A 27,272-nucleotide genomic window follows, 5' to 3' on the forward strand; every position below is an offset into this window, starting at 1 on the left:
CAGTGATACAGTGATATCTGTCGGTAGGGACATTTTATGCATGGTATTCAAAATAATTGCTTACTGTAGCTTCAAAGAGAAGGTATAATCAAAAAGAGATGAGGCTTTTTGACAACTTTGAGTCTTTGTCTTTTTCTTTATCTCAGCCAACTTTTGCAGCTGAAGCTCTTTTGGGACACTCAGCAGGAACAAGTTATTTTGGCTTAGAGTACCTTATCTGTGCTGTTTGCTGAGTTGTGCAGAAAAAGGGCAGTTGGCTAGAACACAACAGCCATTGCGTTGCATTGGTGATGATGGATTGGGTTGTGAAATTATTTGTAAAAAACTAGCCAGCAGTATTGAATGATTGAGCAGGAGGTACTAGTGCCATAACAAACATCTTTGTGCTGACAGGTAAAACAGATGATGCCAAGGCATCTGAGAAGGGCAAGGCCCCATCTAAGAGCCCAAGCATCCAGCGCTCACCATCGGATGCAGGCAAGAGCAGCGGAGATGAAGGGAAGAAGCCACCCTCAGGCATCGGTCGTCCACCTACCACAAGCTCCTTCGGCTTTAAGAAGATTCCGGGTTCCGCCGGAGCCCTTATCACAGCCAGCGGGGCCACTCTGACCAGTGGTTCTGCGACTCTAGGCAAGGTACCAAAGTCTGCAGGCATTGGGAAGGGTGCAGGTATTGGCAATGAGCGGAAGACAAGTCTCGATGGTGCTCAACACCAGGATGATGCCGTTTTGTTAGGCTGTGGAGGCTCCAAGGTTCCACTCCAGTATCGCTCCCTACCTAGACCGGCAAAGTCATCTAGTGGGGGAAGCAGCGTGGTGGGCCGCAGCGGGCATCGTTCCAGCTCTAGCAGCATTGATTCTAATGTCAGCGGGAAGTCTGCGGGAGGTAGTGGAGGGGTGGTAGGAACCCCAACCAGCACAAAGAGAAGAGACCCCGGGAAAGTGGGGTCAGGACGCTCTAGTCCCATTACCATCAACCAAACGGATAAAGAGAAAGTGGCAGGGTCGGATCAAGAGGGAACGGGGTTGTCCACCTCCCCCAAATCCAGTCCCACTTCCACCCAATCGGGACTCAGACAGCCAGGCTCCAAATACCCAGACATTGCATCCCCCACATTCCGCAGGTAACCGACTTTCTTTCTGAATAAAATGACTGGGGTAATGGGAGGACAAGAAAAGTTAGACAAAGATGACACAAGGCAGACATAAGCAGAGATAAGACTAAAATATGAAAGCAAAATAGGCAGTTAGCTTGAGACAAATGGACACAAGCAGACAGTAAGAAAGAACAATTGCTTTTTGTGGTTTGGCTCACTCCTGCGATGTCATGACCTCTTGGCCAGCATAGAGGAGCATTCCAGCATGTTTCCTCAGTAAGTATGTGAGATGGGCGTGAGCTGCTTTAGGCTGTGCTGCACTGCTAATTTGATCCACCAATGAGTTTAGGCTAGCCTCAGAGATCCAGGAAATTTTGTGATGGATCACGGAGCTGATTGTTTGAGTCATAGCCATAGCCTTCTGTCTCACTCTTGTATTTCCCCCAGCCACCATTAGACGACCTGAAATCGTGTCAGCAGCCCACAAATGGATGTAATCTAAATCACTAGTTCTCAACTGGTTTTTATACAGAACCAGATTTCACAATGAACATCAAGGGATGACCTATGTAGTAGCAAGAGAAAGAAAACTGACATTGGCCAAAAGAAATCGCAAGTTTATTAACCATAATAGTTTGGGTTTCTAAATGTCTCCTGAATCCTGATGGTTTCTTGACAAGCAGTGATATACCGCACAAAACAAAATTGTGGTCAGAACAATCTATAGCCGCTTTTCCACCGTCGGGCTGAACGGTTCTAAGAATAGTAAGGAACGATTCCAGTTGTATTTCCACTTGAGCCTGGTACGGCCCAATTACAAACCGTTCTCGACCCGACATTCCTGTGCTGGTAGAATGCGTGTATTGATGTCGCAACTCGGGATTGGTCACTTGTCTGTTGTCTGACTACCAGTTTCTCTGTAGCTGGCTAAGCATGCTATTTGAGAGACGTAAACACAAATTAATAATAAAATTATAAGAAATATCCGATCATCCTCCATAATGCAGTCACTATTTAAATTTGTATCGTCTGTAAAGTCTTGTGTTACCAAGGAAATGACTGACACATTCGTATTACATTCCAAAGAGCTCACTTATCAGCCGTTTTCGTACCATAGCCTATATGAAACCATAATTGCACGGAATGGATCGGTTAAGCAAAGAGAGCGGTTTGCCCCGACGATAGAAAAGTAGCTTATGTCTGTCCTCTGCAGTATGTTAAGTTTGTATGTTAAATGTAGTCTGGCTCATATTTTCTTTTACTTTTTGTAGTTTGTTCATTGTTTTCGAGGATGGGGTCTTGTTATGAAACCTGCCCATTTTACTTACTCATTTTGTTAGCTTATACTAAGAAACAGCCATTTTTTTGGTTTTGCTTTTTTGCCAAAACACTGTAAACTTTGATCGGACACAACCTTCACATCAATAACAAAAGATGTGAGAAGCCTTTAAAAAGTTAAGCCTGTTTAATTTGCACAATTATACAGTTAGTTTGAACTTTGAATTAGTTTTTTTATGCATTTAGCATTTTGTCTCCCTGTTGTCTGTGAGTCTCATAACAGCCTGCGACCCATTTTTGAGAATCAAAATCACATTGCAGCTTTAGCAGTCTGTCTTAGCACCTCTCTCCCACACCAGAGGACAGTTGCACACTAGACGGATTAGGGTCAGATTGCCACCTGGTGGTTGTGGAATGTAAGTGCATATATGGAAACACTCCTCAGGGAGCATGATTTGCCATTCTGATCAGACTCAATTCAGCATTGATGAAAGCAGATGGAGTGAGCGGATTTCCAGCACACTGATCTCTTTATTAGTAGGTGTGTCCATTTAAAAGCATGTCTACATGGTGTTCTGCTCTGCTCCATGAAGCTGAAGCGTAATAGCTGGATTTGCTTGCCTCAGGCTGTTATTGCTGGAGCCATACAGTGAGAACCATGGGCAGATTTACCACTGAAAGCATATTTGATTATATACAAGGAGTAGAAGCTGACCAATTAAGTTATGCTGGAAACTGTGTGATGATACTTTGTTTTTTAATGAGATTGCATGGTTACATCTACATCCATTGCTCTTTCATGAAAGAGCAAATGTGTGTAAACTGTTTCTGAAATCAACTCAATTCATTTGCGACAGTTTACATAAGCAAAGTTTACGAACAATTTGTTGTCTTGTTTTCACTTTGCCCAGGTTGTTTGGCAGCAAGACTAGCAGTAAACCAAGTTCCCCTGGCACCCCTGATGCTGGTAAATGCCCGTCGGCACTGGGCAGTCCTCATGGCACACTGGCGCGGCAGGCCAGCCTGGATTCACCCTCCTCAGGAACAGGTAGTCTGGGCAGCATGGGTGGGCAAAGCGGAGGCAGCAGCCCGTTGTACGGCAAAACGCCCGACCTGGGCACTGACTCCCCTGCCTCTAGTCCGGCGTCAGGCCTTTCTCTGCCCTCTAACGCCCGGCCTTGGCCTCCGAACCTCAGCAGTTCCTCTGCGGGCAGTAAAGACACACTGAGCTGCCACAGTATGACCAGTTTACACACAAGCTCAGAGTCCATAGACCTGCCGCTCCCACATCACCATGGGCCAAAGGTCACCCGCACGGGCAGTGTCAAGTCCACCCTGTCTGAGGGGTAAGTGCAGATATCCATATGGTATTTATTAAATGATAAGATGACAATGTATTGCTTATTACATTATATGTTTAATTAAATAATGGAGCATTAGTTTGTTTTTGAAATCTGTTAGTCGTGATATGATCAAACTACCTGTTTGTCGTAGATAACTCTCTTATTTTTCTTCTGTTTTAATAGCATGCCTCTTGACAGAAACACTCTCCCCAAAAAGGGATTAAGGTACTAATATAACCACCATCCATGTAATTGTCCTCACAAATATGTTTTTGTTTATGTTGTCACCTCCATCAAGGAACTAGCATTAATATTCTCATCAACTGCTTTTGAATTTGTGTCACTTACCCAGTACATGTGTGCGTCTATGTATTAGGTGTTTGCTAAAGCAAGCATTACTATTATTACTCATACTCATATTACAGCTAGCGATTGAAAACCCCAACCCTAAATATTGAACTTTAGCACATCATCCTGTACATTTTGCGCTACAGAAACGAATGATTCCTTAAATCATGTGGCTTTTTGATGAGAGCTGTGCAAATTACGAGTAATAGCTGCTAAAATTTCAGCTTTGCCATCACAGTAATCAATTACATTTTAAACTATTTTAAGATAGAAAACCATTATTTTAGAACACTTTAGCAACTGCATAGCAACACACAGACAACCACCCACAGCAATGGTAGTGTTGGCAAAATGTTTTACATATGCACAGTGGCTTGTCAAGCTGTAAAACTGATTTTTTAAACACTCATTTATTAACACTTTTAGCAAGAGACAACCACAGAAAAAGTAACATGCTCTTAAGAAAAAAATTAAATATTCATAGAGATAAGCACAGCATTTAAATGAAATCAGACGGTGTCCAAACCACTATAAAAGAGCCATCAATGTGCAGTCAGGATGAAAGATAAACTGTGGAAATGCTACATGCGTGTGTGACCTTCTATTTGCAGTTAAATCGCAATGTGAGCAAATCATTTAGGCCACAGTATGGTATTTTAATTCTAAAGGCTCAGGTAGGCAGTGATGTGTACACTGAAGATAGTCCAGTCAGGAAGATCCACGTGATCTCCATTCGTCTCCATTCATTTCCATTCGTTTTATGGAAACCGTCTTTGACGCACACTAAATCTGCCCACTGCCTAAAGCTATTACTGCAGAACAATGGATGTGAGACTGTGTGGGCTGTTATTATCTAAGTTTATTGTATAAATCATGTTAAGCCCTATCACAGCTGAAGATGTAGTGCTTTTAGTTTAATAGACTCAATAATTGGAACAGTTGCATTTATTTATAAATAAATAAAAACACTGCATTTTGGGAAAGTGCATCCTTGTGGGATAGCTAAAACTGTCTATTTACCTCCAATCAGGTACCCTCCATCCTCCAGACAGACATCCCATGAGGAAGGAAAGGAATGGTTGCGTTCTCACTCCACTGGAGGTCTGCAGGACACAGGAAGTCCACTTTCACCACCGGGCACAACCAGCACCAACGCTGGCAAATACCACTACTCGAACCTGCGTATGTCAACACATATCATATCTGATTTACACTTTACAGTAGAACACAACTATAATTTCTGGATTTCTCATTACACCATAAAAAGATATTGGGATAAATTATAATTTTGGGACATCATGACATATGTGTTGCAGTGAGTCCCACCAGTATGTCACAGTATAATCTTCCCAGCACCAGTATGAGCCGTTCCAACAGTATTCCAGCACAGGATTCATTCGAGCTGTACGGGGAGGGTCACACTTTGGGCGGCAGTGCCACCTCGCTGGAGGATCGGCCACGCGGGATGAGCCGGTCCGGTTCTTTCCGAGACAGCACAGATGAAGGTTAGCATTGATGTTACTTCCTTTAGAAGAATTAATTTATTTATTTACATCCGTACCATTGATATGCCTTTTCTATATAGTTGTTCATGTACCTGTATGTGTGCATGTCTGTTAGAAAACTTTTGGTTTCCTTTAGCATTAAAAACAGAAATATTTATATCGTTATGTTGCTCTGCTCTGTCTACAGTTCATGGTTCTTCTCTGTCTTTGGTCTCGAGCACATCATCTTTGTATTCTGCGGTGAGTGACGCTATAGTCTTCCTACAGAATCTTGTGATTGACTAATCAGTCAGATTTCAGTTTTGCAAATGAAGTAGCCAGTCTTGCACCCAGTATTGTTTTTCTTCATTTAAAACGTTTTACAAAAATAAATCAATAGTACTTTTCAAAAAAAAAAAAATATATATATATATACGGTATATGGAACAGCTGGGCTAAAGGCACATATTTTATTTTTATTATATTTATCTCGAAACCACAAGAGTTTTCTAAACACTTCACTATGCAAATGAAACTTTGTCTGATCCTTGATGCGATGGCATCAACGCAAAGTCAATTCTGTGCTAAATTGATCTAATATAATAATAATGTTTTTTTTTTTAAGTTATAGATTTATGTAGCAAATGCAAATCATTAAAATTACCAAATATATTTTCAGACAAAAGTATTATTAATGATTTATATTTCCATTCAAGTTGATTAAATCAACGTTTTTTTTTTTTTTTCAAAAACTGGAGAATATGTAAAATATTGGTATTTTGAGTGACTTTTACAATTGTTGACATGCCATGGTTAGATTTAAAAGGTCAAAATAATTTATTAAGCTGTTTATCCACCTTAGAGATAATCACCATATTTATAATGAAACCAACATTTTCCAACATTTTTGAGTTTTTACAGAGACTACAGTCTTCCACCAAAATAAAAGTTTAGGGTTTAACTCTTGCAGGTGAAGAAATTAAAACTTAAGTTATATACAAAAATAATATACTTATTATAACTCTTAAAATGCACCATATTGATGCATAGAACTTTAAAATGTACAAACTTATCTGACAGGGGACTATGTCCCTAGGGCACCCCCCTAGAGGGAACGCAAAGATATTTTTGTTTCTGCAATCTTACTACTGGAGTAGTGAAAAACAGATTTTCCTTACGGTGTGCTTTTAGCCCCATTGTACCCTATGATGATAAAAACCCTATATATTTTGTACAGTGTGATTTTATCGCATGCTATTATTTATTTCAACTAATTTGTCCTTTCATTTAGCCTGTATACCTTTTAGTTTTATATTTGATGTTTATTCATTTTTTTTCTATTTTAGAGCTGGGTTTCCTTTGAAAATATAATAGATACACATTATATTCCTTGCCTGAGTCTCACTTTCTATATTAAAAGTCATTTTAGATCACTCGTATTAACTGCTAGTCTCTGAATAACTGTAACATCATACATGCTGTTTCCATTTGCCTGAGCTTGACAAACTAATAACTTTAAAGAGTAATTTCATTGAGAAGTCGTCAAAGTTGAATATGTAACCTCCACTATTCACCAAGGCTATAAAGACTAATGACGAGATTTAGAGAGGTGGTAGACTCATCTCAGAGGCTCATGGTGGCTCAGTATTGTGACTTTGCCACTATTTGAACACACATTTTCTCACTTTCAGGTGCTGGCCTTTTTAGACAAGGTAATAATTTGTCATACAGAAAAGTCTGCTTGTATTCACTTCATATTTTTTGATAAATGCAAACCCTAACAGTCTAACGTTTTGCTTCAAATCAGCTGCTACTAACGGGTAACCATAAATCTGATCCAAATGGCAAAATTCTGATCTTTGGTTAATTTGTATGGCTTTGTGGTTTACCTTTAAGTGTTTGCTAAGAGCTGGTGTGGATTTTGGCTTCTTAATTCTTTCTTCTTATTGGATATAATAGGAAACACTGATTGTAGATTTTTATGAATGCAAAAAAAAATAAAAAAATACTATTGGGATGTTGGTAATGTTGTGTTTGGGTTATTTTCGTGTCCTTTAACTGTTGTTTTTTCCCACAGACGGAGGAGAAGGCCCACTCTGAGGTAAGAATATCTTGTTTCCTAGTTATATTTGTGATTTTGGCAATATGTAAAAGCAATAAAAGGTCAAACAGTGATACACTTTCACAAAGTCCAAAATCAGTTGGGTCTTTGAATCGGACAACCGCACCAATACATTTACCAACAACACGCATATTTCAAAAATGAAAATTTAACGCTATGTTGCATCATTTTATGAGACACTCTTATGGTATCAATATCTATAATTCCCTTGTATTCACTGGCTCACATTCAGTCATGGACAAACATCTTTAAAATTCACATCCCATTTCCCAGGTTTGGTTTTATTTGGACTCTTGTTCGTTTGATCACTGATTTTCCTTTGATTTCACTTTATTTTGTGTTTGTATGCCATTAATATTCTCTCTCCTGTTGTCATATTTGTCCAAGACTGCAGACTTCTATAAATGATGTGTCATGTAATGCTTAACATGTAACGAACAGCTAAGCTTTTCATCTAACTACTAAAAACTAATGTATTCCTGTCTCATGGTTATGGCTGCATTTTGTACGAACGTGCAACATAGAGTTAATTGTACTTTTCTTTTCTCAATCAAGGGCCAAACAGTCCAAAATACAACGGTAATTTCCCATTTACATACACTCTCTTCTGGTATAATACAAGAGAAAGCACTTCAAAGTCTTACATGCCAGAGTGCTTACCTGAAGCCACTGATTGATATCTAGGTGTTAAGCAAAGAAAATGAAAGCAGTTTATTCTCCATTGTTTGAGTGCACAGCTCATTGAGGTTTGTAATGAGAAACCACTTCTTTTCCTACAGCAAATCAGAAAACTGCGAAGAGAGCTGGACGCTTCTCAGGAGAAAGTGGCAACCCTGACCTCTCAGCTGGCGGCCAACGTGAGTTAGATGCTAAAACAAAGAAAGGCATCAAAATACATCTCATCTAGTGTTTAAAATTTAGTACACATAATAATGCCTGTGCTGCAGTAAAATTAAGAGGAATTCCAAGGATTTTACATATAACAGATTTTACAATATAATTAATGTAATAGCATATCATATAATTATTATTATTTTATCATATTAAAATGAAAAACTTTTAAACAGGAGTGGCTTCTAAAATATAAACTGTTAACAGTCAGCATGTTTGGGAATTTGCATTGAAAGCATCTCAAAATCCCAGATTCTGAGGTATTCTGTGATATTCTGAGGAGAGGTTTTAGTTTGTGTCCCTGCATTGTCAAACTAGGGCACATTGTTTCACAGTGTCACATTAGATTTCTGTGTGAAGGCACTGCAGGAAGAGAGCAGAGTTTGGACCGGACTGAACTCTATTCACTTTCCTGTCCCAGGAGTGATGAGGGCAGGTGTGATGAAGGGCTTTGCTCTCTGACAGTTTAGTGAGAAGTGTGACAGGGCATGAGACAGTTCCTGTCTCTTCACTCGACCTCCTCTGTGATTTGTGTTTGACAGGATTCTGTGTATGGGAGAACGCCTGCGAACTAAATCTATTCAAGTCGTACAATTCTTGAGTGGATTGAAATGTCTGCTCTCCAGCTGGATGTTTTTGAACTTCTCAGTGTCAGAACAACTTTTGAAAGTTGGTGTTCAGTTTTCAGGGATGAAAGAGAGCAAATTTGTTTCTGTTGAATTCTGATGCCCCACAGAAACACAGAAACTATATGATATGAAGATTAAATTGTACTTCCTGTATATTTCCTGATAACTGGACCCAAAAATGATTTGGACAATTACGACAAATGTCTGAATCCTATGACATTAGTTATCAAACCAGTATCACAGTGTCAAACCAAGTGCCATTTATTTTAAAATTAGCACAAGCATTTAAGAAAAAAAAACATTTGACACCAATCTAAATTTACAATTACAATCAGAAAGTCCATCATTTTCATTTAAGTTTAGGTTAAGTTTCCAAATTAGGGTATGAACCCTCAAGGTTTCTCTTGTTCTTCCATTCAAAACTTCCTGCCCACCCATTGGTTAATCCTTCAGTATCATGTGCATTTGTATTAGAGAGTCCGTGTAGTTTTGCATTAGGGTGTGAGAGAGCTTAAAGATGGCTGTGACTAACAGGGGTACTGCTTTAGCTAGTTCACTGTTTTGGCCACAACTGAACCGTTATCCGCGTAAAGAAAGGTCAAAGAGACAAGACCATTTTGCTCAGATACTGTCATTACAGCAGCAAAACATCTGGATTTCATCACAACCACACCAGGTAAGGTGATAACACGAGATGTAGCTTTAGATATGTGGTTGCTTTATGTTGCTTAAACAGCTAATATGTGGCTTTTATTTGTATGCATATCATAGTTTAAAATAATTTTAATGTCAAAATGTCCACCTTGAGGTTTCAATAGGTGAGAGTTTGCTTGGTGGGATTCATGTGTCAGGCTCCTTTGTGTAAGATTTGTGGAAATGCTGCCTGTTTCAGGTGTGCTTGACTGGGCTGAGGGACTCAGTGTGGACAGATTGTTGAAGGAATATAAATGGATGGACAAACAGGTCAGGGCAGGGCATGTCGTAAAAGTGTGTTTATAGAGGCACTCTCCCATTAGAGTCACTCAAGCATTTGGCATTGTGCCTCTCAGTATTCGCTTGGCTTCACTTCCTGGCAGGCATTTTAAATAGGATATACCAAGAACCTTTTGAATGCACCTCTTTTATAAAACACAGTGATATTTAACTTAAAATATTAGAATTTAAAATGTTTTTATTTTATTTATAACTATAGGAGCACAGCTATCAGCTTAGGTCCTCGAGCGGGTTGTTGGTCAGTTGCAACAAATGATGCCCACAAATAATCTATTAGAACAGTTTCAGTCTGGATTTAGATCAGGACACAGCACAGAGACCGCTCTTGTCGGGTCACGAATGACTTTCTCACTTCTACTGACACGGGTGCTTGTAGCATTTTAGTTTTGATAGACATTAGTGCTGCTTTTGACACAGTATGCCATACCATCCTTCTTGAAAGGATGTGTGGGTGGATAGGTATCTCTGGTGATGTGTTTGAGTGGTTAAAATCTTATTTCGCTGATCGTTTCCAGTATGTATGTTTGGTGAAAAACAAATCCAAACCAACTTTAATTCATCAGGGTGTGCCTCAGGGGTCTGTGTTAGGGCCCATGCATTCTATCTTATCTATTACCAGTGTGGATGCAAGACAACTTTCTCAATTAGTCAAAAACTGAAATGCTTGGTGGTTTGCCAACGGCTCTGCATAAATGGAATAATTTCGATTTGTTAACTGATTGCCGTTCAGCATCTCTGTTGCTTTAAGTGTGCAACCTTGGTGGGGTTTTTTTCGTTCTTTTTTTGGTGCGCAGTTCACATTCAATGCCCATATCAAAATTGCCACGAAAACTTCTTTTTTTACAACTCAGATATTTCCAGACTTAGACCTTCTCTTTCCTTGCCTGATGCAGAAAGGCTTAATCATGCCATTATTATGTCTAGGCTTGATTATTGTAATGCACTTTATTCTGGTCTCCCTGATAAATCTATTAAGAAACTGCAATATATTTAGAATTCAGCCACCCAGCTCCTGACTCATACAACTTTTCGCCAGCATGTTTCCCCTGTACTTTATAAATTACATTGGCTTCCCATACAGGCACGCATCAATTTTAACCTTGTCACTCCTTATACGCCAACCCTTTCTCTGCTCTCTTCTGGTTCTTGTACTGTTCAGCAGCCTCTGAGCATTCTCTGTTTCAGCTCCACGGTTATGAAATGCTCTACCTTTGGTGATAAGAAATTCCCCAAAACTGGACTGTTCTGAGAAGTCTCTAAAGACTCATCTTTTCAAATCTGTGCTTTTTTAATTTAATTTAATTTTATTGTTTGTATTCTTTTTTTTTTAATTACTGTTTATTATTATTATTCTGTCATAGCACTTTAAGTTTTAGAAAAGCATTATAAATAAAATAAAATATTTTATTTTATTATTTCTAGGTTTATGCCAGCTCTGACTGTATTGTTTGTTTTTTTGTTTGTTCTGTCCCTTAGTTTTTAAAAACACAAAGGGCCCTATCTTGCACCCAGCGCAATTGACTTTGTACACCGACGCATGTATCATTCCTATTTTGCACCCGCGCAAAGCAGACTTTTCCCTCCACAGACGCACGTCGGTAAGATAGGAAATACACTTGCGCTCCCTGGGCGGTTCAGGTCAAAGAGGAGGCGTGTTCCGGCGCAAACGTTCCTTCATGCTATTTTGCAGGTTTAGAAAACAATTCCGCCACTAACCAGGAAAAAATAGTTTAAAGTCAGTGGCGCATTGCGCATGTTATTCATATGCTATTTTAAGGGCGCATGCTTGGCCATAATCAATGTAGCGTGTGTACAACGCACACTTTGATTCTCTCATCTACACAGAAGCAGCAGTTTTCATTTTTGCAAATCATACATTATTACGATACATAGATAGATAGATAGATAGATAGATAGATAGATAGATAGATAGATAGATAGATAGATAGATAGATAGATAGATAGATAGATAGATAGATAGATAGATAGATAGATAGATAGATAGATAGATAGATAGATAGATAGATAGATAGATAGATAGATAGACAATTTATTATAAAAGCATACATCTAGCTTACACATTTACCCAAATTATCATACGCCTGTTTAACCGAAGTTAATTTGGGTGAGTTTCTCCATTTCAATGTAACTTCTCTCTTTTACGGCCGTGACGAGAGCGTTGCTCTCCTTGGCTGTGAACCGCTCCTGGCGCGCGCCTGACAAATCCGCCGTTACAATAGCAATCCGCCATGGAAAAAGCGCGTCTGCTCTTAAAGGGAATGTGAGATGACGCTCTGATTGGTTTATTTCACGTTACGCCCAAACCACACCTATGAATAATGAAGCTACTTCAGACCAACCCATTTTAGATTTGCGCTGGGCGCAAGTGTCATTTATCCCGCCGGGAAAATAGCAACAGCACCCAAGACCCGCCCACAAAGTTACTTGCGCTTTGCGCTTGACACTTGTGTTTCAGATCGTTAAAATAGGGCCCTATGAGTCTAAGGTCAGATGTTAAACTGGGTCATTTATATGGCCAAAAGATGTTTTGGATGTATTAAATATATTTTGGATGTACTTACGTTCGTTACTATCGTAACTTCGTTGTGTGAATATATATTCATTCACAAACTTCAGAAGTCTTTTCAGTGTAGCTGAGGTCAGGAGAGACGGCTCTTCCACCAAAGCCCTGGGCCTTATGTTCAGACAAGCCTTAGACATTGTGTTTCCTTTGAACTCCTTCTCAGGAGCTTAAACCTGAAACATGCTTCAAAGCCCTTGGTGACTGTTGAGGAGTTCACAGCACTGTTTAGCTTGCCTGTGCAGGATAGATCAGAGTTTCCCAGGAGGAATCCTCCAGAGGCTCAGACTGGGTGGATACAAGATAGTTGTTGATAGTTTTTCCCGCTCAGATGCCCAGAGTGTGCTGTAAGTTTTTATGCACAGAAGGATAAACTTAATAGATCTGAAAATCTATACTGTGGGTCTCAAAATCACTTATATTTGTTTTACACCCACTGCATTCACATTATTGGCTTCATCGGTTTGTGTTGCCGAAAGCAAAGCAGGTTTTCAACATTGATAATAATAATAAGAACATTTTCTTGAGCATCAAATTAGAATGATTTCTGAAGGATCATGTAACACTGAAGACTGGAGTAATAATGCTGAAGATTCAGCTTTGCATCACAAGAATAAATTATATTTTAAAATATATTACAATAGAAAACTGTCATTTAAAAATATATAATATATATCAATATTACTGTTTTTACCATATTTGATCAAATAAATGCAGCCTTGGTGAATATAAAATAATATGTTTTTTAAATACATTAACAAATCTTATTGATCCCCAAACTTTTTAACGTTAGCATACATACTATTAGCATAACTATTATTTATACATGTACCTCTAGATGTCAAGCTTTGATAGCCTTGAACCCAGAGAAGTTAAATTTTTCGATTATTTCTAAACTTCCCTGTGGATTTGGTAAAATATCTTTTTAGAACCCTGTGTTGAAATCTGCGTGTGTGTGTGTGTGTGTGTGTTTGTGTGTGTGTGTGTGTGTGTGTTTTGACAGGCACACCTGGTGGCTGCGTTTGAGAAGAGTCTGACGAACATGACCTGTCGCCTGCAGAGTCTAACAATGACAGCGGAGCAAAAGGTAGGAAAGGACATACACACACACACACAAATGTGAACAATAACTTAAATATTTGAATGTTTTCTGTGTTTGTTGAGACTTAATAGCACATATTCTACCAATAAAGAGAGATTTGTACCGTTTTCTAGGGGGGGGACTGAGCAGTCTAAGCAGTTCCACCCATCAATAAAACCATCCAGTCATCATGTAAATGTAACCTTCAGGTTAAAATGTGAAACTGCTTCCTTAATTTGCACAAAGCACCATCATCGACTTAATGAGTTCCTGTCTCTGTTAATCCCTCTTGAATAAACCATCAGAGATTACAGAGGGACGTCTTTGTTAAGATGGGACAATTTCAATTAAAGCTGAAACCCTATCGTAAGCACTAGAATCTTGAGCTCTGGATCGACAGAGAGACCGTATTGTGATGGAATACGGGGCTGGAACACATGCTCGGTTCCTCGGATCAGCGGGGCGCTTATCTCCACATGTGCTTTTTTGGCAGGAAACATCTGATAGAGGAATAAGACAGCTGGTGGTACGAGAGGGAGTTAGTGATTTGCCTACAAAAGAGTTTGTGTAGGGTCAAAAACCGAAAGTGCCATTTGGTTTACTTTCTTTCTAGCGATTGAGATGTAATGCTGATTTGATATTTTAATTAGCAATGCTTGCTAACATCACAACTATTTCTGTGCATATTTAGGGTTTGGGATTTAAACAAACCTCTGAACATAAGTGTTCAACTTTGTTGCGCAACTCTTGTCTGCATCATTTGAGCAACAGACATTAATCATAATCATGTGGCTTGTTGGGGGGAGGTGTGCTTTTACATTTCTAAGCGATATGGGGAAATCAGTTGTGTTTATATTCAATGTAACTGTGTGTGTTGTAGGAGTCAGAGCTGGCGGAGTTGAGAGAGACCATTGAAGCGTTGAAAACTCAGAACACAGATGCTCAGACGGCCATTCAAGTGGCCCTCAACGGCCCTGATCACGTTCATAAAGGTGCTGCTTGTGTAGCTACTTCAAAATCTTTCTGTTTCGCAATTATTAAAGGAATATTTCAGGTTCAAGTTAAGGTGCAGTCACATTTACCGTTGAAATCCATTCACTTTAGTAAGAATCCTTGCAGTCCTTGCATTAGGGCTGTCAAACGATTAATCGCGATTAATCGCATCCAAAATAAAAGTTTGTTTTTACATAATACATGTGTGTGTACGGTGTATAATTATTTTCTATATATAAATACACACACATGCATGTATATATTTAAGAAATATTTGCATGTATATACTGTGTATATATATTTATATTATATATAATTTATATTATATATAAATATTTGATATATAAATAACACATTTTCTTAAATATATATATGCATGTGTGTGTATTTATATATAGAAAATAATTATACTCCGGACACACACATGTATTATGTAAAAACAAACTTTTATTTTGGATGCGATTAATCGCGATTAATCGTTTGACAGCCCTATCTTGCATAGAGCGTGCAAAAGATTCCCCCATGCTGATTTCACAATGATATCAAGTTGGCCACACAGCAAATTCCATTTGTTGACTAACAAAACACTACTTGGTTTGAAAGTGACTTCTATGTGAGCTGTGCATCATACCTTACACTATTGATGATAAACACTGAATCTTTTTTTGCCCACCATATTTCACTGCAATTTTTGCTAATGTGACAGCACCTTTTAAACTCAATCGACAGTACTTGTGGTATAATCAATTACCGCAAAATTGAAAGTTTTTCTTTTTTTTAAACATGATATAAGTATAAAAAAAAAACCACTTACTAACATTTTCTGTGTAAAGGTATATGTCATTTTACTTCATTCCCATGACGTCGTAAGACCTAAAGCCCTAAAACAACCATAAAATAACAATTTAAACAACTAAATAAATAAATAATACACATACTGTTACAGTTTTAACAGAAGAATAAATGTAAGTGCTTTTGTAAAATGTTCTGCTTTTAAAATTGGCCCTATTCACTTCCATTGTAAGTTCCACTGTAACTCACGAATGTTTGACTGTTTGTGTGTGTGTGTGGCAGACCTGAGGATCCGTCGACAGCACTCGTCAGAAAGTATGTCCAGTATTAACAGTGCAGCCAGCCATTCCAGTATGGGTAGCGCTAAAGACGCAGACGACAAGAAGAAAAAGAAGAAAAGCTGGGTGAGTCATTGCACAAGGCTTCAGCATCACAGGCTTGTCCGCTTGTAGAATGATGACTACAACTATGAATAAAAAAATATATATATATATATGAAATATATGAATCACTGCATTAGATGACAAAATATAAAAAATTGATGACTGCAGTCAATGTTTAAAGAGCTTATAGAGCTGAGAACAGTTTGTAATCTTGCCGTACCGAACCAAGCTCAAGTGGAAATATAACCGTAACCGTTCCTTACCGTTCTTAGAACTGTTCGGCTTGACGGTTGCATAAATGGCTGCATAAATGGCTTCATCTTACATCTTACAGTTTTATGTTTAGTATATTACAAATTCATTATATTTTACATTTGCATTTGGCTGACGCTTTTATTCAAAGCGACAATGTAATGAACATTTTCAATGTACATATTTACATTTTATTAGTTCTTGCTTTCCCTGGGAATCGAACTTATTACCTTTGCATTCTTAGCATTTAGATATTAATGCCTTTTCCATATTTAGCAACTGTGAAACCTTGACTAACATTGTAAGAGGAAAGAAAGGTGTCTTTATCATATTCTATTACGCTTTTTTCAAATTCTTCTATAATTTTTAGTTAGTCATCATTCTAGTAGTGGCATCCTCTCTAACTGGGTTTCTACTTTGGGAACATCAAGAACACGTTGCACAAACATTTCTGTCATTTCACCCCCTTCCGGCTGTCTCTCCCTCTTTCACGCCCTCTCTCACACTTTCTCTGTCTTTCACTTCCTCACCACACCACCAGGGAAAGGATAGAGGACACAAGGTGACTATAACACCCCCTCAAACTCTCCTGCATGCCCGTATGGAGGATCCGACATGCTCGTCCCATTTTTTCCCCTCAGTGGCCCTTCAAACCCCTAAACTTCCTCACCCTTCAGTTCTTGCCCTTTAAAAAACATATCTTTATATCTTCTAATGCACTAAAGAACATCTCGCTCAGGTTGCAGTCATTACCGGTGATATATTTATGTTATTAAGATGCAGTTTTGCATGTTTTACTCCTAGTCAGCTGTTCTAGTTCACTCGCAGCAATTTTACAGATTTATTATCTCCTAATGCTTGTGGGCTGTTGTTTATTCTCATTTAGGGTGTACGTTAAGTCAAGAGCACTTGAGGTAAACAGCTGTTTGAGAAATAACATTGGCATTGTGTGCAGCAGTTATGGCAACTTTTCCTCGAGCTGCCCTGGACTCTTGTAATGAGAGCAGAGCTCAAACCGAGCTCATAAATACCAATCACCTCTTTATTTATGCGCCTATTAATTATTCATCAGCACAATTTGAGGCAGTGTGGTCTCTGGATACAGACAGTCTGGAAACACTGCTCAAAGATGAAAGACAGTGAGAAAGCATACTAAAAAGAAAACGAGTGAGACGAGGGTTGCAAAATAATACATTCACAGCAGGGCTCAACAATAAGGATGCATTGTGAGAGAGAGTTGTGGGACAGTTTTCTTTTCTAATATATATATCTGTCAAAAAATTTCGATTCATTTTTGTCCAGTTTAACGCGTTAAAATATTTAACGCAATTAATGCAGCATCCGTATTTTCTAACATCTTTTGGCTAGCGTAACATTATATGATACTTTTATTCATGCAAAAGCTTTTAAACCAGTCAACCGCGACAAGACGAAAGAGAACTGTGTTGTTTCTACATTAATTTGGAGATTAACTGTGAAATTATTATATTATAAAATATATTAAAACGCATAAAACTTGTTTTTAACTGCAATTAATCATGATTAATCACAGAAAAATTGTGTGATTAATCTAGTTATTTTTTAATTGATTGACAGCACTAATATATATATATATATACATATATATATATATATATATATATATATATATATATATATATATATATATATATATATATATATATATATATATATATATATATATATAATGTGTATACATTTTTGTAAAGAAAACAGAAAAAGTTTAATTAGATGGATGGATGGATGGATGGATGGATGGATGGATGGATGGATAGTTTCTAACACATGGAAATTCCTTCACCATTTGTATGTTTTTTTTTTGTCTTAAATAGACCTATATATTATAGCTTTTAATGAAATATTTTAATACATAATTTATATATAATACATAGTATTTGTGTGTATATGTACAAAAAATAAAATGTTTAAAATTGCATTAAAAATACATATAAAAGTAATATGCTTGTTGTGAGTGCAGTAGCTGAACAAGTGCAAATAGTACCAGGTCAGAAAAAAATGTCCTCATTGTTGAGTGTACTGATGTCAAAGAAAGTTGAGGAAATAGAGTTCCAGTCAAATGCTGTTATGTGGAATTAACTAGTTCCATGCTGACAGACACAGCCTCCATTCAGATCTAATCTAATCAAATGAACAATGAATAAATGATGCTGCTGTTCCTGAACATTCTGTTCCAGCAGTGAACGTTTCAGTCAATAGTAACAGTGAGTGTGTTTTATCCATAGGTGGCTGATTCCATCCCCGCCCAGGTTAGTGTTTTCACGTCCCACATCACTGCGGCCATTTGCCTCTGATAACCTCAAACAACCCTCCCCCCACCAACTGCCCCCCCCTCCAAATCCTAGGTTTTTCCATAGAAATATTTGCATGCCACCAGCTTCCCCCAGTCCCACTGACTGCCAGTACTGTATGTTTCTGCTGCTTTATTAGTTCTGCACAGTGAATTGCACAAGCAGACTGGTATTTACCCTCTCAAAATGTTACATTAACCTTATTTTTAACCTTTATCATAAGCTGACTGAAAATAACCACGTGATGTTTACCAGACTATTTGAATGTCTTACCTAATGATCTTTTAAGCATTATATAATGCAATAATATTTGTTGAATGAATGTTTCAGGCTACATTCAGAAAATGTGGCATGCATTTGGTTAGCACAGAAGACAATTTGTGGGGGTTTTTCTTACAGTTGCGGAGCTCCTTTAAGCAGGCCTTCAGCAAGAAAAAGACCAACAAGACCCAATCATCTCACGATGAGTTTGAAGAGATGACTGACTCATCTCTTCCTTCTTCACCCAAACTACAACACACCAACAGACAGACCAGCACCATCCAACCACTGCTCTCATCACCGTCCACCACAGAGTGAGTACAGACACACATACAGTACATGCATATACACCTCTATGAAATACAGTAGATGCTTAAACATGCACATATTTGTTATGTTTTAATGTCATTTGTTTCTATTTCAGTTACACTCTTGCATATAATGGGCCATAACACATTCAACACATTTATCACCAGTAACTTCCACTTGTGTTTCAGTGATTTTAATGCTTGTTTTGTTGATTTTTTATTTTTTTATTTTTGCTCTCTTTTTTTGGGGGATAATCTTACTTATATTTCATCCTTTCCCTTAATCATATCTGTATTCTGTCCTTGTTCCTCAATGTCATGTGTCTTCAGAAAGTGTTTTTGTGATAGCAAGTCCTCCCCCATTTGGATGCCAAAGAAAAAGTCAAACGGTCATGTGGTCTACAAGCACAGATCTCGGTAACGGGCACAGTGTGGCATGCTGGGAAGGATTGGGAGTGTGCAGTGACTAAAATCATTACAAAAGATCCCTTCCCCTATACTTCAGTTGTAAAACATTTCATTTGAGAAAAATATCTAAAAATATATATTTGAATTTAATTTGTAATGAGAGACGTACTCAAAAAAATGGAAATTTTATTAAGGAGATTTTTGTAAAAACAAAACAAATTAAATTAAATAAACAAAGATTTCAATATATGCTAACAAAAAAAAAGTCAAACTTGTCGTTTAGGAATCAAATTATAGTTTACCTGAGTTATTTATTAAAATATGACTTACTATATGTTGCTTTAACTTCAATAATTTGCCTGTGCTTAAAGGCCCTTTCACACCAAGGATGATAATGATAATGATGATGATAATGATAACTTAAGTTTTAATAATCGTTCTAATTCTAAGAGAACAGAGAATTTTACACCACAACTATAACAATAACAACATAGAGGAACGATATTGTTGGAATCACTTTCATAACGATTGTTTTACAGCTTATGAATGATAAAAACAATGACAGCTAATCAGAATCCATCCTGCTTTGAAGAGCTTGAGCATTTAAAGCAGCAGATTACCTAACTGCAGTGAGCTTGTCATAAACACAACGATATTGTGCAGTGGTCTGGACACTAGTTATCATTATATCATTATAGTTATCGTTCTTGGTTTGAGCAAGCCTTAATAATGGACATGACGGATTCCCACTTACTGTTTGTGTTGATCATGAGTGTGATCTCTAATGCCGCATTCCATTCAGCTCGAAATGTTGGAATTTCCTCCTTCCACTAAAAGTCTGACTTCTTACCAATTCACAACTCCAGTTTCACCAAGGTGTGGAGAGGTATGTCAGGCTAACATGGCGGTACCCAGGGAGCTTTACACAGTTAATGATGAACACTTGTGAACAATATAATGCTACAAGAACGGATATCTCACGTCCAACTTTGAATGGAATGCAGCAAACGCCCCTCACAAATATAAAACACAAAGCCCAGTGTGTGAATTTGTGTGCATCAAAGTGTTTGTGCATATAAATATTCTGACCACATCTAATTCTCCAGGAGTTTGTTGTGCATTAAACCCGCCTGTGTTTTGTAGCTCTCTGTGATGTGCAACAGTGTTGTGACCCACCTCCTCCCTGTACGGTGTGTGTTTGTGCAGACTGTGTGAATGTACAGAGGCCGAGGCCGAGATTATCCTACAGCTGAAGAACGAACTGAGAGAGAAGGAGCTGAAGCTGACTGATATCAGACTGGAGGCGTTAAGCTCCGCCCACCACCTTGACCAGATACGAGAAGCTATGAATCGCATGCAGGTACACACACACACACACACACACACACACACACACACACACACACACACACACACACACACACACACGTATGCATGCTGACTCACTCTGCGCCCTGCAACATTATATCAATGTCTAGTGAATTCTAATCCAGTGTCTTAGAGCAATTCAGTGATCTATGTATTATATTAAAATATTAGAGTGTTATATTAAAATGTCATTTATTCTTGTGATGGCAAAGCTGAATGTTTAGCAGCAATTACTCCAGTCTTCAGTGTCACATGATCCTTCAGTAATTATCCTAATATGCTGATTTGGTGCTCAAGAAACCTTTTTTAAAGGGTTAGTTCACCCAAAAATGAAAAATCTGTCAGTAATTACTCACCCTCATGTTGTTCCAACCCCGTAAGACTTTCGTTCATCTTCGGAACACAAATTAAGATATTTTTGATGAAATCTGAGAGCTGGATCACTCCTCCTGCAGGCTTATGGACACTATAACTTGCTGGCCCAGAAAATGTATTAAAGACATTGTTAATATAGTCCAAGTGACTCCAGTGGCTCAATCTTAAGTTTATAAAGCGACGAGAATACTTTTTGTGCGCAAAAACAAACAAAAACAACGACTTTATTCCACTTTTCATTTCCTTCTCTCTGGACCTCAAGTCTTTTTACGTAGTGTTTAAAGCCACAGTATGGAATTATTCTCCACTAGGGGTCGCTAACCTCTTTACAATAACAAAGGCGTAGTTTGATGACGCAACACATGCTAAGAATTATGGATGTTGTCGTCAACGTCAAGCCGACCGATCTAATAATGTTTATGGATGACTGAATACATCGATGCTTTTATCATGACTGTGATATGAAGCAGTTCGGGATTGCTAAGAGACAGCTATCAGCTCCACACGCGACGCCAGTCCCGCGGATATAAAAGGAATATGGACATTTCATTCTACCGAACTACACGCAAGAGCAGAATTACAACTCACAGGTCAGTTTATTAGACAAATTAAACTTGTGAGGTAACGCAGCGCTGTTTCACTTGGTCTAACATTACACTAGCACACTAAACTGCATTTGAATGTGTTCAAATGTATGTGTTAGTTTGTCTGTATGAGACTAGCAGTAAGCTAGATCAACATTAGAATTACATACAGATCATATTCTAACATTTTATCATTGTTGAACTATATACATTGATTAGTTTTATGTAAATGTGCTCACCTGTTTAATAAAGTACATGTAGGAGCGGTCGAAGTCTCGGACGTGGAGCTCTCGTTAATATACTGTCTATGGGAGCTCTCGGCATCTCGAAAACACCGCGCTGATATTGATTCTCGTTTTAGTTCTCCTTTTTTATCCAAAGTCTGCTTGCCATGGTCCATAATGTTTGAACGAAACAACAACAGCGTGCAGATAGATATTGCGAACTCCACAGTTGTCTGCGTCTGTCGCTTTGGTTAATCAGAGGGCTCTGCTCATAGCTCTGGTTACCATGGCAGCACGAGCGGAAATCATAGGCGGAAACCAGGGACAACGCGGATATGACGCCATTGACTGCGACAAACCGGAAATAAAGAAACGTGCCGTGTCTAAAAATTAAATAAAAATTTCTCCTGGTTTGAAAGTTGTTGGAAACAGTCGGGATAATGTAAGTACACAACTAAAAAAATATATAACATAGATATAGTTATTTTTGCTAATTTTAAAGCAAAAAAGTTACATATTGTGCCTTTAAGCGTAGCGCGTCTGTGCTGCACGTCACCACTGCACTGTCCAGCACTCAGATTTCATCAAAAATATCTTAATTTGTGTTCCGAAGATGAACGAAAGTCTTACGGGGTTGGAACAACATGAGGGTGAGTAATTACTGACAGAATTTTCATTTTTGGGTGAACTAACCCTTTAACTATCAATGTTGAAAACAGTTGTGCTGTGCACCCTAAACTTTTGAACAATATTGTATAAATAAAATAAATATATATATTACATCAAAGTACTCTATTAGGACCCACACAGAACACTCATGGCATAAGAATCCCACAAAGTTAATTTGTTTAAGGAACTCTTTGCCAGCAAACACTTATGCTGCATAAAACATTTGGACTGAATCATTTAAAGTCTGAAACAAGGTGATTGAATGACTAAGATCAAAGTAACTGTTGATAAAAGGGCCAAAATGCTCTAATTCCCAGATAAAACAACCAGACTGTGTTGTTCATACTCTTGAAGAATCTGTCTGAGCTTTTCCTTATAGCACTGGTTTGCTGAGCATGGCACACAAGTCTAATCTAAAGATTAACAAAATCTTTAAACTAACTTCTCACAGTCATTAAAAGCCTTAGAAACAGTTTAGAAACTCAGAAAACAAAGAGCGAGTCCTAATCTTCTTAGTATGTCACAAAAGCGTATTTCATTTTTGAAGTGTGTGGGAAAGTTCCTTTTTTCCCCCTAGTCACATAATAGTATGTGTTGACTGCATACTGTATATATGTCCAGTTAGAGAAATGTAGTTTTATTGTAGCTATCATTGTAGTTTTAAAATGACCTGTTATTTATGTGCAGAATGAGATTGAGCTGCTGAAGGCGGAGAATGACAGACTCAAGTCCAGTGGCAACACCACACCTGCGGCCACACCTGCTAAAACAGCCCGTCCACCTTCAGAAACCTCCAGCACGTCCTCCTCGTCCTCACGCCAATCTCTGGGGCTGTCGCTGAACAACCTCAACATCACAGACACCATTATGTCAGGTCAGGCTATGCTTCATAATTTGAATGTGGAGTTATTTGGGTCTAACAATGTTTATTTCCAGTATGACCCATCAAAATGACGCTTTAGCCATTTTTACCTTGTTTTGGGCATTGTGAAAAGTATTTGGATTGTCTTCAGATGTTAATATGTTATAAAAGTAGCTAGCATGGCAATATGATGACATTTATGTATTACATAAATTTGTTTGATTGCTGTTCTCAACTCAGTCCAATATAACAACATATACTGTAGTGTACATATACTCAGGTTCGTTTTTATAGCTCATTAACTGAAAAGAAAATCCTACAATATTGTTCCTCTGTTTTGTTATCGTTATAGTTGTGGTGTGGACTGTTGTCTTAGAGTTGTCAAACTCAACACAACCTGTCAAAGACATCCAAAATATCCAAACTTTTCTTTATCCTGGAATTGATTATTTTTATGGCTCAATGTTTTGATAATACATGGATAGACTGTGTTAAATCGGTGTTTCCCTGTGAGACTTGGTGCTATTTGGGATTTGAGGTCACAATTAAAACCGTTGCAAGCAAACTTGATACATCTAATCATCTCCCCGACAGTGTCCGGATAGTTATTTTTCAATCGGATGATTTCGTTTTCCACCAGTGTGATCAGCTCATGGACTGCAGTGTAGATTTGCATATGTCTGTGTTATTGATGATTCTGGTGTGGCGTTAATGAAAACTCTGGCATGGGAAAGACTATTTCACAGCTGTGCGGGAAGAGAAAGAACGCAGCGAAGAGTGAAATGGCCTCTTTTCTGTAAGGGAGGATTTGAACAGTGTGCCTGTGGCCACGTTTTGAGGTGGGATGGCATGGACTCGCTTGCTCTCCGGCTAATTAAAAGTAGCGACTTCCTTCTCTCTCAGGACTTTGGGCTGTTTAATTGATGGAGAGATGTGTGTAGGAGCACTAGAGCGTGGGTGGACGTGTGGTGGAAGGAACGTTATCACTCCTCTGCAGAACCTCGTGCAGGATGAATACAAAGCTCCCCCCTTCTGCCCATTCACCAAGCTCCGCGTACAAGGCCCATCAAAGCCGCACTCCTCCACTAACAGCCCTCTTCCTTTATTTAAATCCCTGTTAAAACCAAACAGCTCAGCCCCACAGACAACAAAGCTTAAAGCGGTCGGCATTTAACTACAGTCAAAACTACACTTTAGTGTCTCCGCTTGCCGAATTTGTCAGTGCTGAAAAGGTTCTTCTCCCCCAGATTCAATGACTCATTTGGCGATAAGTCTTTTGAGTTGTTCAGGCTTTGATATTTTTGTCATGCAGTGAGTTTGAAGTTTGTGTTTGTGTGCACAGATATTCTGCTGGATGACGGCTATGAGGGCAACCTACGCAAAGAGGGCAGGAGCGTCCGTATAGTGGTCATGATCAAGAGCGACTTCAACAAGACCAAGGTATAGAGTGATTTTAACTATCCTGTTTTAATTTCAGAAGCTGTTTTGAAATGAAACTACTAATAAACAATACCCTTACGAGCATCATTTCATATCCTCTCGTCATCTAAGGCTATGCAGAAGAAGGTGTATCTGATTGGCTCCATTGGCGTCAGTGGAAAGACCAAGTGGGACGTGTTGGATGGTGTAATACGACGCTTGTTTAAGGTGCCAGTTTAGCCTTTTGCAAATATATTTCAGTTCCAATATTTCACATCTAACAGATTCATTTTCTTGCATTAAGGAGTACGTGTTCCGTGTGGACCCGTTGACCAGTCTGGGCCTGAATTCGGATAGTATAGTGTGCTACAGGATGGGGGATGTGGTCCGATCTCATGCTTCTGAGGTGCCTGAACTGTTGCCCTGTGGATATCTGGTGGGCGACAACAACGTCATCACAGTTACCCTCAAAGGTGAGGAACCTCAAAAGGTTCTTGTTGGGTCCTCAAAAGAGGTCAAATGTGCAGCAAATATTTGAAGTCAAATGTCTTTCTGTTTATGTACTCTAGGTGTGAAGGAGGGTAGTATTGATGACTTGGTGTTTGATACATTGATCCCTAAACCCATCATTCAACGCTATTTGAACCTGCTGATGGAGCACCGTAGAATAATTTTGTCCGGTCCGAGTGGAACTGGTAAATCTTACCTAGCCACTAAACTGGCTTACTTCATCCTCTCCAAGACTGGTCGAGAGGTAACCGACACTAATTTGGCGAGCTTCAACGTGGACCAGAAATCCAGCAAGGTATGTATTTCCATTCTGGGAGGCATTCATTTTAAATGGTTCCTATTATGCCCTATACAAAGTCTTGATTTTGTTTTGGGGGTAAACTAGAATAGGTTTTCATGCTTGATTGTTCAAAAAACGAATTATTTTTCACATGTTTTACATTACTACAGCCCCTCTCTTCCCAGTGTGACTCAAATGCCCGTTTAGTTCCTGTTTCAAGAAGCCCCTCCTTCTGAAATAGAAAATATGCTCTGATTGGTCAGCTGGCCCAGCATGTTGTGATTGGCGAACCGCTTAGAGCGTGTTACGTAAAATGTCATGCCCCTTACCATAATGGTAAAATGGTAATTGCTCCGTCTCTCAGGAGAAGCTTTTATGCGTATTTGGCATCGTACGCATTTAGGTTCACAAGATCCGGAAGAAGTGTGATGTAGTGAAAAATTGCTAAAATAATTGTTTATAAAAGGCTTTCCGGAAACCAACATATAATCCCACACTAAACTCACGCCATTCGCCTATAGTTGCCAATATGCTCAAAATAAAAAAAAGCAATGTTTCGAAAGCGCCACAGACTTGCTCATTTTGGGGAAATCAACCTGTGAATGACTTACTGATTGTTACCTTTTAAAGTAATGACAAAGCTTTGTGTTTGCTCAAACCAGGATCTTCGGCAGTACCTCTCTAGCCTGGCCGAGCAGTGCAACACAGAGGAGTGTGAGATCGAGCTCCCCACTGTAGTTATTCTGGATAACCTCCATCATATTGGCTCCCTCAGTGACATCTTCAATGGATTCCTCAACTGCAAATACCACAAATGGTGATGATTCCTATTGTAACCCCAAACTTTTTAAATATATTTATTTAGCTTTTAAGCAATAAAATACAAGAGATCATCAATATTGTAAATATATATATTTTAAAGAAAATAATACTTTTGTTCAACAAGGACACATTAAATTGATCAAAAATTAAAGTAAAGACATTTATAATATTACAAAATATTTCTGTTTTGAAAAAATGCTGTTCCTTTTAACTTTTTGTTCAACAAAGAATCTGATTTCAACTGTTGTCAGCATTGATAATAAGAAGGATCACAATATTTCACAATATTACTGTAAATACTGTTTCCTATATGTATTTTAGCTGTATTGACCAATCAGCATTTCTTACTGGAACTGTTTATTTTATACCATTATAGTGGATTTTCCTTGTGTATCTGAAACTGAGCAGATGAATTGCATCTAATTATGTGCATCTGTCCCTTCCACAGCCCGTATGTCATAGGAACTATGAACCAGGGTGTGTCCTCATCTCCAAACTTGGAGTTGCATCACAACTTCAGGTACTGTTTTCAATGTCAATGTAGCAGATGGTTTTGAACAAGACACACAGCATCTGCTGATTGTTA

General features: G+C 38.4%; 1 protein-coding gene across 6 annotated transcripts in view; it reads left to right on the plus strand.

The window, feature by feature from the left end:
- The window catches only part of nav3 (neuron navigator 3), a gene marked incomplete at its 5' end in the record, with an annotated part of 170,024 nt that overhangs the window by 135,446 nt on the left and 7,306 nt on the right, over nt 1-27,272 (plus strand). For 3 of the 6 annotated variants that reach the window (XM_081362799.1, XM_081362801.1, XM_081362804.1), the window contains 24 exons: nt 394-1,123; nt 3,286-3,720; nt 3,901-3,942; nt 5,096-5,247; nt 5,382-5,570; nt 5,758-5,810; nt 7,241-7,261; nt 7,627-7,650; nt 8,227-8,250; nt 8,451-8,528; nt 13,769-13,852; nt 14,727-14,838; nt 15,914-16,035; nt 18,531-18,554; nt 18,996-19,171; nt 19,496-19,582; nt 20,780-20,933; nt 23,481-23,667; nt 24,998-25,095; nt 25,207-25,302; nt 25,379-25,547; nt 25,644-25,879; nt 26,527-26,681; nt 27,135-27,206. In XM_081362799.1, coding sequence (XP_081218925.1) covers nt 394-1,123; nt 3,286-3,720; nt 3,901-3,942; nt 5,096-5,247; nt 5,382-5,570; nt 5,758-5,810; nt 7,241-7,261; nt 7,627-7,650; nt 8,227-8,250; nt 8,451-8,528; nt 13,769-13,852; nt 14,727-14,838; nt 15,914-16,035; nt 18,531-18,554; nt 18,996-19,171; nt 19,496-19,582; nt 20,780-20,933; nt 23,481-23,667; nt 24,998-25,095; nt 25,207-25,302; nt 25,379-25,547; nt 25,644-25,879; nt 26,527-26,681; nt 27,135-27,206 — 3,520 coding nt within the window. The remainder of the gene's footprint in view (nt 1-393; nt 1,124-3,285; nt 3,721-3,900; nt 3,943-5,095; nt 5,248-5,381; nt 5,571-5,757; nt 5,811-7,240; nt 7,262-7,626; nt 7,651-8,226; nt 8,251-8,450; nt 8,529-13,768; nt 13,853-14,726; nt 14,839-15,913; nt 16,036-18,530; nt 18,555-18,995; nt 19,172-19,495; nt 19,583-20,779; nt 20,934-23,480; nt 23,668-24,997; nt 25,096-25,206; nt 25,303-25,378; nt 25,548-25,643; nt 25,880-26,526; nt 26,682-27,134; nt 27,207-27,272) is intronic. The other 3 variants (XM_081362802.1, XM_081362800.1, XM_081362803.1) reach the window with 3 other exon arrangements.

This window comes from Scardinius erythrophthalmus (assembly GCF_964197995.2).
Source record: "Scardinius erythrophthalmus genome assembly, chromosome: 4".
Lineage (NCBI taxonomy): Eukaryota > Metazoa > Chordata > Actinopteri > Cypriniformes > Leuciscidae > Scardinius > Scardinius erythrophthalmus.